The 18,602-nt window shown below is 42.4% G+C and overlaps 1 protein-coding gene across 1 annotated transcript in view; it reads right to left on the bottom strand.

Moving 5' to 3' along the window:
* The window catches only part of LOC144668888 (voltage-dependent P/Q-type calcium channel subunit alpha-1A-like), a 741,147-nt gene that overhangs the window by 120,617 nt on the left and 601,928 nt on the right, over positions 1-18,602 (bottom strand). Inside the window, exons 31-33 of the mRNA XM_078531346.1 lie at positions 18,163-18,327; positions 15,632-15,742; positions 14,261-14,344 (exon numbers count right to left, since the gene is read on the bottom strand). Of these exons, the coding sequence (XP_078387472.1) occupies positions 14,261-14,344; positions 15,632-15,742; positions 18,163-18,327 (360 nt within the window). The remainder of the gene's footprint in view (positions 1-14,260; positions 14,345-15,631; positions 15,743-18,162; positions 18,328-18,602) is intronic.

The following is an 18,602-nucleotide window of genomic DNA, read 5'->3' as shown; positions in this document are numbered from 1 at the left end:
AAAGAATAGCATATTATGGAACTGTGTAGCAACATAATGCCATACATGCTGAAGGGGAATGTTTATGGTTGTGTAAGATGGATCTTTGTTGTATCAACCATTTAAAAAGAGGGACTTACCTTTGTTTTGTAGTATCATTTGCTTGTTAATTCATGTTTAATTTATGTGGTTCCAAAAGCCATAAAAAGTAGAATCTTGTTTGTAATTTCTTCATTTGGGGGAGTCATTCAGTAAATTTGGTTATTTTGGTTTACAGTCCTCCCATGGGGATTGTAACAATGCTAATAAGATTTTATTTTTATTTTCTTTACACACTGCTTCTATTCTTTATCAGAGAAGATCAGTGTGAGAAGTCTTCCTTGCAGTTGGAGATAGCAGGTGTTGGTGGGAACAAAATTACTGATTGAATAATCAGATCCTAATCTGGATGGAACATTCTTGGGATAAATGGCCTTTCTTGCTCTGATTTTTAAAATTTTCTTATAATTCTTAATAATTTAACATTGATTTAAATCATGTTTTAGGGTGACAATAAGCAGGGCTTCTAGGCTGCTGAAGGCAAGAAATTACTCAGCACCAATTTGTGATTTGGGTTGGAGGCATAAAGAGAAGTAGAACATTAAGACCAGTAAAGGGAGCTCCTGGTTCTGTAGCACATTGAAAAGACTCCTTTTGGATGATGTTGATTCACCATGTCTAGTTTCAGATGAAGAATTACGGGAGGAAAGCAGCCATACTTTCTCAAATAAAAGTGTGGCATTTTTGTGAACTGACAGAGAGATATCAGTTAGTACTGATATTAGGTTAGTACTATCCACAACACTTATACACAGTTCCATTCCATATGGTAATCTGTCCTACTGTTCATCGAATATAAACTAAGGCAGTTAAGCAAAATATGAATCCTTCAATTTTTCAAAAAATATCAAATATTTTTGCAGCCACTTTATTTAGGATCAATTTTAATCCCCAAATATCCAGGAACAGAAAAGTGTGAAAAAGGGTAGGTAGGAAAATAATGCACAGCGATTGCTACCAGGTGAAGATTGGATGACCAACGGAACAGAAGTCCTCACTGATCATTAATTGGTTCCTGGAAAATGCAACATTATGCAAAACAGTCTGTCTAAGGCTCAAAACGCCCTGCCAAGATTGCTTGCTCCCCACCTTACCCAAGACCCAGCACTTGCAGGTTCAACATGGGAATGTTCATGCATACGGCCATGTTAACACGAAACGGCAGCAACACAATGCAAAGTGTTCTAACTGGAGAGCAGCGTTAACACAAAACATCGTGTGGGATGACATAAGGTGGGGAGGTGCTTTTGGGAGGTTCTTGCAGGAGGGAAGGGGAGCTTTATTGGGCAATGGGGGCTGTGATTTTCTATGTGGGAACCGAAGAAGCACTCCTGCTTCCCTTGGTCCAGGATGCTAAAGCAGGTTTCCGGCTCAGGCTACATTTAAAACGTCATTGGGACCCATTGACATTATAGGATCCATTTTAGCATTTATACATGAGGCCCCCACTCGAGTCCAACAACTGCTGCCAAGACCAGCAGGAACAGAGCAAGAGAGCCTTTTTCCTTTGATAGATCCATTTTCCTTAATTGAGGGTTCCCCTCACTGTAGTTGATAGGGCACTCAACCATGTCAGACCCATCTCCCACACCTCTGCTCAATTTTAATTGATCATTCCCCCACTACACCCTCCTGCAGTATTTCAGTGAACAGTAAATGTTGAGTATCACAACTAGATATTGAAAACACTTTATAAGCACTAACAAATTATGAGCATTAATAATTTAAAGTAGATCGAGATAGATTGAGGCATTATATTAGAGCAGATAGTTACAGGTTTTCATCACGAATCAGTTTATCTCGTTAACTTTCAAGTGTGAAAACCAACCCACATATCAAGATTTAATGGACCTATGGTGCCTATTTTAAAAGAAAGCTTCTTAGGAACTATAAATAAAGGATACAATTCTAAAGGGGTGTAGAAGCAGCTAGACCTGGGGGTAAAGGTGCAAAAATCATTGAAGGTGGCAGAGCTACAAGAAAATATGGAGGAGGAGTGGGACTAGCAAGATGCTCTTAAGAGCTGGCACAAACTGTGCTGTAACTATTCAATGATTCTAAGAAATGTTTAAAAATTCCTTCTCAATTTCATGAATATAATCTGCCAATTTACAACTCATCTTTTGAAGACATTTAAATCTTAATGTGTATGATTCCATAGGCACTTGCTGCCCTTGGGTACCTTGCCTAAGTAGCCACTCATTTGAGAGTCTAGACAGTGAGTGCCAGTAAAGGCATAACATCTTGGAGGGGAGCACTTTCAAAGTATATCCCTCCCTCAAGTGCTGCCGCTCTGAAAAACTGAAAAGATTTATTCTTTAATTGACAGCATCTTGCAATTTTGCAATGTTTATGCCAATTGCTATTCCTGAGTGCTTTCTGAAAACTTTATTTCGTACAGAGTAGAAGGCTCTTTACTTGCCATCTAGTCCACAAAAGCGCAGAATAAAGGAGCTGAATGTTGCTCAAGACTGGAATTCCATCAGATCTATCTGGGGTAGATATGCAACATGTTGGTTTAGTTTGCAAAGCTAGCATCATGAACTATTTAAGGCCATGGCTTGGAACAAATCTTTGGAGTCGTCATAGTCAGAGTGGCAATAGACTTCATGATCATTACCACAGTGCATACACCTAGCCTCAGATTGACCCCATGAAGTTTCTAACTCAAGTTCTCCCCTGAGGATGGTGAAACTTTTCTTGACGTGCAGACGAAAAGGAGTGATTTAACTGAGGTGTTTAAGGTTGCCTTTACACAATGAGGCGCACCATTAGTTCACACCAATGTGACAATTAAAATTTAAATTCAGCTTAAATCCAAATTCAGGGCATGACCCGACATGGGAGCCAAGTACAAGAAGACTTCTTGGAAAAGGTATTGCACTCTGCTGAGATCCACAGTCAGTTTGTGTCTCAACTCCAGATCTCCACTACATCAGGTCACCATTGGCACAAATAAAACAGACATTAAACTTATATTATTAATGAACCCCAAAATAATGGAGTGTATAAGATAGATGGAGATTGTTGCTTTATCCCAGAGCCAAGGGGGCTTAATTTTAAAGTTCAAACTAAATTGGTTAAAATGTCTTCACACAAATGATTGATAGAATGTAGAAAGCTTCAAGAGGGATCGATGTAGATCAATAAGAGGGATATAGATAACTACTTGGAACATGAGGTATTAGGAATATGGCGAAAGAGCAGGGAATTTGATTAAAGAGATAGAGAACCACCATCAGTAACAAAAATGGCACAGCAAGTTTTGTAGGCCAAGTGGTCTACTCCGGTTCATATGAAATTAGAATAATTATTGTAGTCATAACAAAAAGGGGATAGTTTCTCAATAAACACCTGGGATTCACTTGACTTGCAGGGATCAAGTGTGAAAGGATTTACTTGATTGTTCATCTGTTTAAATGACTGTAGAGCCATAGTCACAGAGGTCTACAGCATGGAAAAAGGCCCTTTGGCCCATCAAGTCTGTGCTGGTCAAACAAGTACCTAACTAGTCTAATCCCATTTTCCAGCACTAGGCCCATAGCTTTGTATGCCATGGCATCGCAAGTGCACATCCAAATACTTCTTAAATGTTATGAGGGTTTCTGCCTCTACCACCCTTTCAGACAGTGACTTCCAGATTCCACTACCCTCTGGGTGAAAAAATTCTTCCTCACATCCCCTCTAAACCTCCTGCCCCTTACCTTAAAAGTATGCCCCCTGGTTATTGATCCCTCTACCAAGGGGAAAAGTTCCTTCCTGTCTATCCTATCTATGCCCCTCAATTTTATATACCTTAATCATGTTCCCCCCTCAATCTCCTCTGCTCCAGGGAAAATAATCCCAGTCTGTCCAATCTCTCCTCATAATTTAAACTCTCCAGCCCAGGCAACATCCTGGTAAATCTCCTCTGTACTCTCTCTAGTGCAATCATATCCTTCCTATAATGCAGATTCCAGAATTGCACGTAATACTCTAGCTGTGGCCTAACCAGCGTTTTATACAGTTCCAGCATAACCTCCCTGCTCTTATATTCTATGCCTCAGCTAATAAAGGCAAGTATCCCATAAGTCTTCTTAACCACCTTATCTACCTGTCCCGCTACCTTAAGGGACCAGTGGACATACACACCAAGGTCCCTCTGATCCTCGGTACTTCCCAGGGTCATCGTGTATTCCCGTGCCTTGTTTTTCCTGCCCAAGTGCATCACCTCACATTTATCCAGATTAAACTCCATTTGCCTCTGATGAGCCTATCTGACTAGCCCATCTACATCCTCCTGTAATCTAAGGCTATCCTCCTCACTATTTACCACCTCACCAATTTTCGTGTCGCAAGGGACCCAACACCGATCCCTGTGGAACCCCACTGGACACATCCAGTCACAAAAACACCCCTCGACTTCCTGCCATTCAGCCAATTCTGGATCCAATTTGCCAAATTGCCTTGGATCCCATGGGCTCCTACCTTCATTATCAGTCTCCCATGCAGGACCTTATCAAAAGCCTTGCTGAAGTCCAAGTAGACTACGTCAAATGCATTGCCCTCATCTACACACCTGGTCACCTCTTATATTTTCAATGAAAACAAATATAATCACACTCCATGTTGTCACAGAAGTAAGCACTATTCAGGCATAGTGTACATCAGGCAGTCCTCAAATTCTTCTATATTATCCCAGAAATCTATCTTCGTTTCCAACCTCATTTCAAAACAGGTCATACTGCAGCAGTGTGATATTTCCATTACTAACGCCAGCAACCCTCTGTGGTCAGAGTAATTTTTGTCAATTTATTCTGATTGGTTTGTGTTCGATTATGCTTAGGACTAAAAAAAAAACAACTTTAAATGCATCTGAACGATCTAGATTCATGCCTAGAGCCTGGAACCAAATGGATAAAGGTTGATTTAACTATGCAATTCTGTCCACTTCTACTCTGTCTGGTCCCTCACCACCTAGAGACTTTCAATCTCCATAAACTTCAGCAGATCCAAAAATTTGCTGCCAGTATCCTCTCCTATACCAAGTCCTGTTCGTCCATCGTCCCTGTCAAGGGGTAACGGAGGCTGATGTAATGATGCAACATCACATGAATAAACAGCTCAATTAGAATCTGCATGGATTTAACAGAACTAAACAAATCAATGGAATGAGAGATCAACCCCATGGCCTCAGTGGATGACAGCTTTTCCAAACTAGTTAAGAGTACTCTATTCACCAAATTGGATGCAACCAGTGGATTTTGGCAATTGCCTCTGGATAAAGAATCCAGATTACTGGCCACTTAACACCATTCAGTCATTATTGCTTAGTAGATTACCATTTGGAATTGTATTTGCTCCTGAAATTTTCCAGAGAACAATGTCTCAAATGCAAGAAAGCAAGGTAGGAGTAATATACCATATGGAAGACATACTTGTACATGGCTCTGTGCGAGAAGAGCATGACTGTAGAGTTAAAGCAGTCAAGAAGTAGGAGCAGGAGTAGACCATATGGCGTATCGAGCCTGCTCCACCATTCAGTAAGATCATGGCTGATCTTGGGCTTCAGCTCCACTTCCCTGCCTGTACCCATATCCCTCGATTCCCCGAGACATCAAAAACCTGTCTATCCCAGCCTTAAATGTATTCAACAATGGAGCATCTGCAACCCTCTGGGCTAGAGAATTCCAAAGATTCACAAACCTTTGAGTGAAGTAATTTCTCATCTTAGTCCTAAATGATCGGCCTTTATCCTGAGACTGTGCACTCACATTTAAATTCCCCAACCAGCAGAAATAATTTCTCAGCATCTATCCTATCAAGCCCCTTCAGAATCTTGTACATTTCAATGGAATTGCCTCTCATTCTCCAAACCCCAGAGAACAAGCTCCAATTTGCTCAGCCTATCATAGGATAGGCCCCTCATCCCAGGGACCAATTTAGTGAACATTTGCCTCCATTGCAAGTATATATTTTCTTAAATGCAGACCAAAACTGCACACAGTACTCCAGATGTGGTCTCACCAAAACCCTGTACAATTGGAGCAATTCTTCTTCTTTATTCCTGTACTCCAATCCCTTGCAATAAAGGCCAACATGCCAATTGCCTTCCCAATTACTTGCTGTATCTGTATGCTAACTTTTTGCATTCCTTATACAAGCACGCCCACATCTCTTTGAACATTAACACTTAGATGTTTTTCACCTTTCAAAATATTCAGCTTTGATTCTTTTGACCAAAGTAAATTTCCTTACATTATAATCCACCTGCCATCTTGTTGCCCGCCCACTTAACCTGTTTATAACTCCTTGCAGCCTGTGTCCTCCCCACAGCTTACCTTTCCACCTAGCTTTGTGTCAGCAACAAAAACTTAGATACATTACTCTCTGTCTCTTCATCTAAGTCATTAATATAGATTGTAAATAGCTGAGGCCACAGCACTGACCCTTGTGGTACTCCACTATTCACTACCTCCCAGCTTGAAAATGTCCCATTTATGCCCACCCTGCTTCCTGTCTGCTAAGCAAACCTCTATCCATGCTATTACGTCCAACTCTATATGCCCTTCTCTTGCCCATTAGCCTTTTATATGGCACCTTATAGAATACCTTTTAGAAATCAGGTTTACTACATCTACTGGTTCCCCTTTATATACCTTACTAGTTACATCCTCAAAAAATCTCCAATAAATTTGTTAAACAGGATTTTCCCTTTTGTAAAACCATGTAGACTTTAAGTCTTATAGGATGCAGGACTAACATGGAATGAAAAATGTGAGTTTGCCAAACCTATGATTAAATTTCTAGGTCACATAGGAGAAACCTCTGGAATCACAGTCAACCCACAAAAAACAAAATGTGAACAGAGTTTCCACAATCCAGGAACATTACTGACCTTCAGAGATTCAACCAAGTAGACAAGTTCTCAATGAGCCTGAGACAGCTTATTGAGGCAGGGTCAACAGTGGTGCTGGAATAGGGACCAGCAAAATGCTTTTGAGAAAAATCTTTTAATTTCCTCAGCTTTTAGCACACTACAACCCAGAACTATCAGCCATTGTAGCAGATACATGGTCTATAGGTCTGGGTGCAGTATTAAGTACAGAAAGGCAGTAAACATAAACGAGTTTACTGTGCCTCAAGGTCATACAGAGAAAAGATATGCTACAGCTGAGAAGGAAGTATTGGCAACAACATGAGCGTGCAAGAAATTCTCAGACTACATGATGGGATTGCAGTTCAAAATTGAAACAGACCATAAGTTACTACTCACTCTAAACATGAAAGTGATTGCAAAGTTACCACCTAGAATCCAACATTCCAATTAAGATTAATGAAATATGCCTCCGTAATAGAGTACTTCAAGGAAGTACTAGATGACAACAGGTACACGATCGAGGATACCAGCTGAAGGAACCAATCTAGAGGATTTGGATTTCATCGGGGCAGCGGAAGTGTATATATCTCTCATTACTCAACAACTACCAGCTACTGCAAAGAAGTTGCATGAGATAAAACAAGCACAGCAGCAAGACGGTGAATATGTCCAGACAAGAAAACACTGTCTGGAAGGATGGCCAGACTATACTCCTACCAGTCCAGTACTTTGAATGGAGAAAGCACCTCACAATCATTGATGATCTCTTAGTTTTTAAATGAAAGAATAGCCAGAGAACACTTTGGCTTGATATTGTTCAAAAATTTCACCAAGATCACTTAGGGATAGCAAAATGTCAAATGAGAGCCCAGCAATCGGTCTGGTGGCCAGGCATTACTCATTCTATAGAAGAAATAGGGGAGATGGTGGCATAGAGGTAATGTCGCTGGACTAGTAATCCAGAGACCCAGGCTAATGATCTGGGGACATGGGTTCAAATCCCACCATAAGAACTCGTGGAATTTGATTTCAATTAATAAATCTGGAATATAAAGCTATTCTCAGTGATGTTGACCATGAAACTATTGATTATCGTTAAAAACCCATCTGGTTCACTAATGTCCTTTAGAGAAAGAAATCTGCCATCCTTACCTGGTCTGGCCTACACATGATTTCAGACCCACAATAATGTGATTGACTCTTCAATGCCCTGAAATAACCAAGCAAGCCACTCAGTTGTATCAAACCGTGTAAAAAGTCTAAAAGAAATGAAACTAGATGGACCACCCAGCATCGGCCTAGGCACTGGAAATGACAATAGCAAACTCGGCCCTGCAGAGTCCTCCTTACTAACAGAATTGAAAGAGCTGTCTCAGACTAGTCAAGCAACAACCTGAGTCATACTCACGGAATCATATCTTACAGATAGTGTCCCAGACACCATCCCTGGGTCTGTCCTGGAGGCAGAGGTGGAAGTACAGTGGTATACAGAAGGGTATTGCCCTGGGAATTCTCAACAGACTCCAAACCCAATGAACCTCATGGCATCAGGTCAAACGAGGGCAAGGAAACCTCAGCTGATGAATCAGTACTCCATGTTGAGCGCCACTTTGAGGAAGCACTGAGGGTGGCAAGCGTGCAGGATGCACTCTGGTTGGGGGATGATGGACATTGAAGCCAAGAGTGGCTCAGAATCACAGAGCAGAAGAGGCTCTTCGGCCCATCGAGCCTGCACCGACACATAGCACCATTACAGACCAAGTCCCAAAGCGCATAGCTGCTAGACTGAGCCTGTGGCAGGTAGTGCAGGTAGTAAAGAAACCAAGAGGGAAAAACATACTTGGCCTCATTCTTACCAACCTGTCTGCCACAGATGCACCTGTCCATGACACTATCAGTAGGAGTGACTACCGCACAGTCCTTATGGAGACAAAGTCCTTTCTTCACATTAAGGATACCCTGCATTGTGTTGTGTGACACTACCACTGTGCTAAATGGGATAGATTTCAAAACTCAAGACTGGGCATCCATGACATGCTGTGGGCCATCAGCAGTAGCAGAATTGTACCCAACCACAATCTGTAACTTCATGATCCAGCATATTCCCCAGTTTACCATTACCACCAATCCAGGGGATCAACCCTGGTTCAAAGAAGAGGACAGGAGAACATGCAAGGAGCAGCACCAGGTATACCTGTAAATGAGGCATCAACCTGGTGAAACTACAACACAGGACTACTTGCATGCCAAACAGCATAAGCAGCAAGTGATAGAGCTAAGCGATTCCACAACCAACAGATTAAATCTAAACTCTGCAGTCCTGCCACATCCTGTTGTGCATAGTGGTTGACAATTAAGTAACTCACTGGAGGAGCATTCTCAAATGCTGGGGGAGCCCAGCACATCAGTGCTAAAGAAAAGGCTGAAACATTTGCAACAATCTTCAGCCAGAATTGCCAAGTGGATGATCCATCTTGGCCTCCTTCAGAGGTCCACAGCTTCACAGATGCCAGTCTTCAGCCAATTCAATTCACTCCACGTGATATAAAGAAATGGCCGAGGGCACTGGATACTGCAAAGGCTATGGGCCCTGACAATATTCTGGCAATAGTACTGAAGAGTTGTGCTCCAGAACTTGCTGCACCACTAGCCAAGCTGTTCCAGTGCAGCTACAATACTGGCATATACCCAGCAGTGTGGAAAATTTCCCAGGTATGTCCTGTACAGAAAAAGCAGGACGAATCTATCAGTCTACTCTCGATCATCAGTAAAGTGATGAAAGGGGTCTAGTACTATCAAGCGGCACTTGGTTGTCAATAGCCTGCTCACTGACACTCAGTTTTGGTTCCACCAGGGTCACTCAGTTCCTGACCTCATTACAGTGTTGGTTCAAACATGAACAAAAGAGCTGAACTCCAGAGGTGAGGAGAGAGTGACTGCCCTGGACATCAAGGCAGCATTTGACTGAACGTGGCATCAAGGAGCCCATCAAAAAAACTAGAGTTAATGAGAATCAGGGGGAAAACTTATCAAAGGAAGATGATTGTGGTTGTTGGAGGCCAATCATCTCAGTTCCAGGACATCACTGCAGGAGTTCCTCAGGGTAGTGTCCTAGGCCCAACCATCTTCAGCTGCTTCATTAATGACCTTCCTTCCATCATAAGGTCAGAAGTGGGGATGTTCACTGATGATTGCACAATGTCCAGCGCCATTCGCAATTCCTCAGGTACTGAAGCAGTCCATGTCCAAATGCAGCAAGGCCTGGACAATATCCAGACTTGGGTTGACAAGTGGCAAGTAACATTCATGCCACACAAGTGCCGGGCAATGATAATCTTCAACAAAAGAGAATCTAACCATCGCCCCTTGACATTCAATGGCATTACCATCACTGAATCCCCCACTATCAACATCTTAGCAGCAGGGGGTGAGGCGGTGGGGGGAGGTGGGGGTTGGTTACCATTAACCAGGAAATTAACTGGACAAGCCATATAAATACTGCGGCTACAAGAACAGGTCAAAGGTCAGGAATCCTGCGGCAAATATCTCACCTCCTGACTCTCCAAAGCCTGTCCACCATCTACAAGGCACAAGTCAGGAGAGTGATGGAATACTCCCCACTTGCCTGGATGAGTACAGCTCCAACAACACTCAAGAAACTTGACACCATCCAGGACAAAGCAGCCACTTGATTGGCACCCAATCCACAAACATTCACTCTCTCCACCACTGACACAGAGTGGCAGCAATGTGTACCATCTACAAGATGCACTGCAGGAACTCACCTAGCCTTCTTAGACAGTGCCTTCCAAATCCACGACCATTACCATCTGGAAGGACAAGGGCAGCAGATACATGGGAACACCACCACCTGGAAGTTCCCCTCCAAGTCACTCAACATCCTGACTTGGAAATATATCACTGTTTCTTCACTGTCACTGAATCAAAATCCTGGAACTCCCTCCCTGACAGCACTGTGGGTGTACCTACATCACATGGACTGCAGCAGTTCAAGGCGGCAGCTCACCACCACCTTCTCAAGGGCAATTAGGGATGGGCGATAAACGCTGGCCTAGCCAGTGATGCCCACATCCCATGAATGAATATTAAAAAAATTAAGCTCGGTCCTCTATTGCCTACAAAATAAGATGCTTGGTTCTCGTGTTTAACTCCCTTCATGGCCTCACTTCTCCCATTATCTGCAAGCTCCTCCATCCCCATGCCCACTCACCACTGTTCCTTTTTCTTCCCCCACCCCTTTGGTGATCATGCCTTCAGCTACCTGGATTCCACACACTAATTTTCTCTAAACTACAGAAATGATCTCAGAGAGCTATCTAAGCATACTAAAGGGAGGACGAGGCAACCATGGCTGACAAGGGAAGTTAGGGACAGCATAAAAGCTAAAGAGAAAGCATACAATGCGATGAAGAGCAGTGGGAAACCAGGGGATTGGGAAGCCTACGAAGACCAACAGAAGACAACTAAAAAAGAAATAAGGAGGGAGAAGATTAAATAGGAGGATAAACTAGCCAGTGATATAAAAGAAGATTGTAAGAGTTTTTTTTAGATATATAAAGGATAAGAGAGGGGCAAAAGTGGACATTGGGCTGCTGGAAAATGACGCTGGAGAAGTAGTAGTGGGGAACAAAGAAATGGCGGAGGAACTGAATAGGTACTTTGCGTCAGTCTTCACGGTGGAAGATACATCCCCAAAGTTCAAGAGAGTCGGGGGGCAGAGGTGAGTATGGTGGCCATTACCAAGGAGAAGGTGCTAGGAAAACTGAAAGGTCTGAAGGTGGATAAATCACCTGGACCAGATGGATTACACCCCAGAGTTCTGAATGAGATAGCTGAAGAGATAGTGGAGGCGTTAGTGGTGATCTTTCAGGATTCACTGGAGTCAGGGAGGGTCCCAGAGGACTGGAAAATCGCTAATGTAACCCCCCTGTTTAAGAAGGGAGTGAGGCAAAAGACGGGAAATTACAGGCCAATTAGCTTGACCTCAGTCGTTGATAAGATTTTAGAGTCCATTATTAAGGATGAGATTTCAGAAAACTTGGAAGTGCATGGTAAAATAGGGCAAAGTCAGCATGGTTTCATCAAGGGGAGGTCATGTCTGACAAATTTGTTAGAATTCTTTGAGGAGGTAATGAGTAGGTTAGACAAAGGAGAGCCAATGGATGTTATCTACTTGGACTTCCAGAAAGCCCTTGACAAGGTGCCGCACAGGAGGCTGCTCAGTAAGATAAGAGCCCATGGTGTTAGAGGCAAGGTACTAGCATGGATAGAAGATTGGCTGTCTGGCAGGAGGCAGAGAGTGGGGATAAGGGGGTCCTTCTCAGGATGGCGGCCGGTGACTAATGGAGTTCCGCAGGGGTCAGTGTTGGGACCACAACTTTTCACTTTATACATTAATGATCTATATGAAGGAACTGAGGGCACCCTGGCTAAGTTTGCAGATGATACAAAGACAGGTGGAGGGACAGGTAGTATTGAGGAGGCGGGGAGGCTGCAGAAGGATTTGGACAGGTTAGGAGAATGGGCAAAGAAGTGGCAGATGGAATACAACGTGGGGAAGTGTGAGGTCATGCACTTTGGTAGGAAGAATAGAGGCATAGACTATTTTCTAAATGGGGAGAGAATTCAGAAATCTGGAGTGCAAAGGGACTTGGGAGTCCTAGTCCAGGATTCTCTTAAAGTTAACTTGCAGGTTGAGTCGGTAGTTAGGATGGCAAATGCAATGTTGGCATTTATTTCGAGAGGACTAGAATATAAAAGCAGGGATGTGCTGCTGAGGCTTTATTAGGCTCTGGTCAGACCACATTTAGAATATTGTAAGCAATTTTGGGCCCCGTATCTCAGGAAGGATGTGCTGGCCCTGGAGAGGGTCCAGAGGAGGTTCACGAGAACGATCCCAGGAATGAAAGGCTTAACATATGAGGAAAGTTTGAGGACTCTGGGTCTATACTTGATGGAGTTTAGAAGGATGAGGGGGGATCTGATTGAAACTTACAGAATACTGAAAGGCCTGGATAGAGTGGATGTGGGGAAGATGTTTCCATTAGTAGGAGAGACTAGGACCCGAGGGCACAGCCTCAGAGTAAAGGGAAGACCTTTTAGAACAGAGATTTCTGCTCCTATGTCTTATGGTCTTATAGTTTAATTTGTCCCTCCCCTCTTTCTCCATAGCCCTTTGATTTTTTCCTTTTCAAATATGTATTTAATTCCTTTTTAATGGCTACAAGTTGAATCCGCTTCCCTTTGTACAGCACATTCCATATTATAACTTGTAAAAAGCATCATCACCTCTTTTTTGCCAGTTATTTTAAATCTGTCCTATGGTTACTGAATCTCTTGCCAGTGGAAACAGTTTCTCCTTAATTGCTCCATCAAAATCATAATTTTGAACATCTGTACAAAATTACTCCTTAACCTTCCCTGCTCAAAAGGAGAAGAATCCCAGCTTCTCCAGTATAACCAGAATCGAAATCCCTCACTGGCACCATTCTAGTAAATCCCCTCTGCACCCTGTCCAAGCACTTGACATCCTTGCCAAAGTATGATGCCCAAATTCAGATAAAATACTCCAGCTGAGGCCTAGCCAATGATTAATAAAGATTTAACATGGCTTCCTTGCTTTTCCTATTCCTCCATTTGTCATATTTGTTATTATAGTGTGAATCTCCCTCAAAAACAGAAATAGAGATATGTAGGAAATGGTATTGTAGGGGTTGCTGTTTTGAGGTGGGACTGAGATATATTAAATGTACAGAGGGAGCATTACCCTGAATTCAGTTGTTCTGTACCTGATCTGGAAGTACTTGATACTGACATGGGAGTGTATTTAAGACAAATGTTCCCTTTCACAGAGCCAATATATCTAATCTTATTGACCTAAATTTCACCAAAAAAAAAATCAATATCACTGTTTTGTCTGTTTGCTTCCTTTGAAGGTTTTGTTTATGCTTATTTATTTAAATATTTGCTTCAGATATTGTAATTAAAATAATATGGAAATGATAATGCAATTCTGATGGGAATCCAGCCCTTTCCTGCTAGAATGATTAGGCCATGCAACCCTCTAACGACAGATTAAACAGGCTGCAGTCCAAAACATTTTAAAATGTGATAATGTGCACTGATGTGACTAGAACTACACAACAGGAACAGATGGGGTTGCATTAAGATGACTTCAGGAATTGCAACAAAGTCAGTGTGTCAGAAATAAATCAGTCTCCTTAGAATCAAGCAGAAATGAAACTATTGTTTATTAATTGCTACATTTAAGATGTTTGATGAACATTTTTAATGTATACTTACCCAAAATTCCGTCACTAATATATCAGTGACACTGCCCAGGACTGTGACAAAGTCAAATACATTCCAAGCATCCTGAAAATAGTTCTGTGGAGCAAAAGGCAATATCATTAGGAATACTGAATTTAAGCAATTTTCACCCTCTTCCCGAAAGTGCTGACTCTTTTTAAAATATTTGTTCAAGGGATGTGGGCGTCGCCAGCTAGGCCAGCTTTTATTGCCCATCCCTAATTGCCCTTCAGAGGCACTTAAAGAGTCAACCATGTTGCTGTGGGTCTGGAGTCACATGTAGGCCAGGCCAGGTAAGGAAAGCAGATTTCCTTCCCTAAAGGACATTAGAGAACCAGATGAATTTTTACAACAACTCGCCAATGGTTTTGTGGTCATCGGACTTTTAATTCCAGATTGTTCATGGAATTCAAATTTCACCATCTGCCATGGTGGGATTTGAACCCAGGTCCCCAGAGCATTACCCTGGGCTTCTGAATGACTAGTCCAGTGACAATACCACAATGCCACTGCCTCCCCCTAAATTGAACTATGGGCCTCACTGGTCCACCTGTGTCTCCCATAGTACTTATTCTTTATGTATCAGTTCAGGCATAGAGTGCTGGAAAATTATTGGGACTAAAAGGCATCATAAAGGTTAGTTCTGTCCCCAAGCAGATATCCACAAGCACACTTTCCAGCACAAGCCACTGGGCACTGATCAAGAGTGAGAGTCTTGATGATTTCCCCCCCTCCATTTAGGCCAAATTTGCTGCAGCCAAATGCAACTCCAATTGCTACCTTGGGTCAGGTCAACCGATTCAGAGGGTCTTTGAAGTCAATTGTAGCATTCCTTCCATGTTCCTTAGCTGGGGAAGGAAGAAAAAAGCAATTCATGCTCACTGCCTAGTATTGCCAGCTGGAAAGTTTTTTTTTATTCATTCATGGGATGAGGGTGTCACTGGCTGGGCCAGCATTTATTGCCCACCCCCAATTGCCCTTGAGAAGGTTATGGTGAGCTGCCTTCTTGAATCGCTGCAGTCCATGTGCTGTAGGTACAGCCACAGTGCTGTTAGGTTATGGAGTTCCAAGATTTGGTCCCAGTGATATTGAAGGAACATACATGTAAATGTTGGTGAGGACAGGGTCGAGTCCAGATGCAATTGGCGAGGACAGGGTCAAGTCCAGATGCAATGCCCCATAGTTGAAAGGTCTTCCGGATACATATGTCTACTCAAATCAAGAATAGCCACTTGGTAAGCAGTGGAGCAGTTTCAACATCTATGGAACTGTACCCTGCAAGACTCAATACTTTCAGGAGGAGAGGGAAGGGGAGAAAATTTAGGGACAAAAACAGATAATATAAAACTCATGCCATATACTCACCAGAATTCCAAAGGCAATAATTTTCAGGATACATTCGCATGAGAACAAAATGGTAAACACCATATTGAGATACTTTAGAACATCATCATAAGACTGTGGTTGACCAGAAAACTAAATCAAGAAAAAGAGAATTTAGTTACTAATGCTGTACTTCCATAACATGGGTGATAGAAGCAGGAGTGAAAGATCATTACAGCATGTTAACTAGGACATGTTGGTAATAGTGAAGTTATTCCATTTGTCAGGATATCACTGGAGAATCAAAGCCTTGATTTAAGCATTCACCATAGAAGTTTACAACACAAAAGGAGACCATTAAACCCATTGCGTTGGTGCTCATCCTTCACCAGAACAAATTAAAACAAATCCCAGTGCCCTGTGCTTTCCCCAAAGTTCTGTGTATTTTTCTAATTCGAATATTTATCCACGTTTCTCTTAAAAGTACAATGTTCTCTGTTTGAACTGCTGCTTGTAGTAAAATATTTAATGCTCGAGCAATTCTCTGCTCGAAATAAAAGCTGTCCCGACCTCACTCTCACTCAAATTTTAAACTTACTGTTTCCTCACCAACAGAAATAGTCTTTCCTTATTGAACTGTTCAAAATTCCTAAGTTTTACAAACCCCATTAAATTTCCTTTTAGCTTTCTTTTCTCCAGTGGAAACAAGGAATTGATTGGTGACCGGGAGAATTCTCGGCATAAAGACATCTCTATTAAAATAGCCCCATTAAACGTTGTCAACTGTAATCTGTCATATAACTTGTAAAACTTGTGCAGCTTCACTGCACATTGCCTTTGGCAGCCATTGTACATTACTGTGGAATATAAACAGAAAATGCTGGAAATATTCAACAAGGCAGGCAGCAACTGTCAAGAGGCATGTGTGGAGGGGTAGGGTGATCCCAGTGTCCTGGTGGGTGGGAGACCCAGAATCAAGGATCTGGGGGGAGCATAGGGATTGGAGTCCTTGGGATGGTCATTGGCCTCTGGGGAGATGTCTGAGAGAAAGGTTGGGGTCCGAAGGGGGTGAGAAATCAAAGGGCTTGATGGCAGAGGTGAGACCTCACAGGGAGGGTCAAAAGTGTAGGTTGGATCCAGCAAGTAAGTAAACAGGAAGTCACCTTCTAAACCTGGCAGCTCTTGCATGACATTACCTGGCAAGTTCCCCAACATTCGGGAAACTCAGCCACCAATGGTAAAATTTCAAATGAGGCTCTACTATAATGAGGCTTATAGCCTGATTATAATATTTAAGTACCAATCCACCTCCTTGGACCAGGCTGGTTGCCTGCCAAGAATCTTTAATATCTCACCTGACATAAAACTGCCCACTTTTTACGGTTAAAATTACCTCAATGGAGAGAGAGAGAGAGAATTGTGGGTATCAGCTACCATTAATTACCAATCCCTAATTGCCCTTGAGAAGGCGATGGTGAGCTGCATTCTTGAACTGCTGCATTCAGACTTGTAGCAATTTGCTAGGCCATTTCAGAGGGCATTTAAGAGTCAACCACATTGCTGTGGGTCCAGAGTCATATGTAGGCCAGACCAGGTAAGGATGGCAGATTTCCTTCCCTAAAGGACATTAGTGAACCAGATGGGTTTTTACGACAACCGACAATGGTTTCATGATCATCATTACTGAGACTAGCTTTTAATTCCAGTTTTTTATTATTTGAATTTAAATTCCACCAGCATGGTGGGACTTGAAGCCATGCCCCCCAGAGTATTAGCCTGGACCTCTGAATTACTAGTCCAGTGATATTACACCACCGCCTCCCCAGATGAAATACAGGGACTACAGATTCATAAAGAAATATTTGAATAGGGTCATTATGAAGTGGACCGGGGTTGTGTTAAATTTAAGCTTGTTTTTATCCATTCACAAGATGTAGATAATGTTGGCAAGCCCAGCATTTATCACCCATCCCAATACAATCAAGTGGCTTACTAGGCCACTCCAGAGGGAAGCTAAGAATCAGCCACATTGGCCACATATTAGCCAGACTGGTAAGGATGGCAGATTTCCTTCCCTAAAAGACATTAGTGAACCAGATGGGTTTTTACAGCAATCCAATAGTTCCAAGGTTACCATTACTAAACCAGTAACATACAACTATCTGGAAGCTTAAGCTTAATGGTTAAGTTCTAATCATAGCCTTGCCCAAGATAAACTTGCCTTTATACCTTTCCTAGGAGATTGCGTGACCAAATGGGAAGGATTTATGTGTATGACTGCACCATATTTGACTGGACCAATCTGGATGGACCAGAAAGATTTATCCAGTCCTTATGTAGGTGAATGCAAATGTCCAAGAAGTCATTGGCTAAACTACCAACTGGAGAGATAATGGGAGAGTACTGAGGAAAAACAGATTGAATCAATGACAAGCCCCATGGAGGTGACATTCCATTGTTATTGATAGTCACCCGGAGAAGTGTAGCAGCAAGAGGTAATGGTGCCAGAACACAAATGACAAAAAAGTTAAAGCAGGACCGAAAAATCAAATAATGGAAATCTGTTTACTGACCTTCATCATTAGCACCACAGTATTGAGTGCAATCATGGCCATGATGGTGTACTCAAATGGGGGTGACACCACAAACTGCCACATTTTGTACTGGAAGGTTTGTTTGTTCTGTGGCATATGGCGTGTCAAGGGCTTGGCACTGATAGCAAAATCGATGCATGCTCTCTGCAAGAGACAGGACAACAGGTCAATTCAGCTGAAACAACTCAACATTGTATACTTATACACTAAACACTTATATTTAGTACAAGGAAGTCCTGAGTCCTTATTCTGATCAACAAAGCAAAGCTGAGTACTTGCTGCTGCCCATCCAAGTTACCATAAGACGTAGGAGCAGAAGTAGGCCATTCGGCCCATCAAGTCTGCTCTGCCATACAATGAGATCATGGCTGATCTGATAATCTTGACCTCCACTTTCCTGACTTTTCCCCAAAACCCTC

This window comes from Cetorhinus maximus, chromosome 28, assembly GCF_964194155.1.
Source record: "Cetorhinus maximus chromosome 28, sCetMax3.hap1.1, whole genome shotgun sequence".
Classification (NCBI taxonomy): Eukaryota; Metazoa; Chordata; class Chondrichthyes; order Lamniformes; family Cetorhinidae; genus Cetorhinus; species Cetorhinus maximus.
The sequence above is the reverse complement of the archived record's forward strand: the minus strand, read 5'-3'. Positions and strand labels throughout refer to the sequence as shown.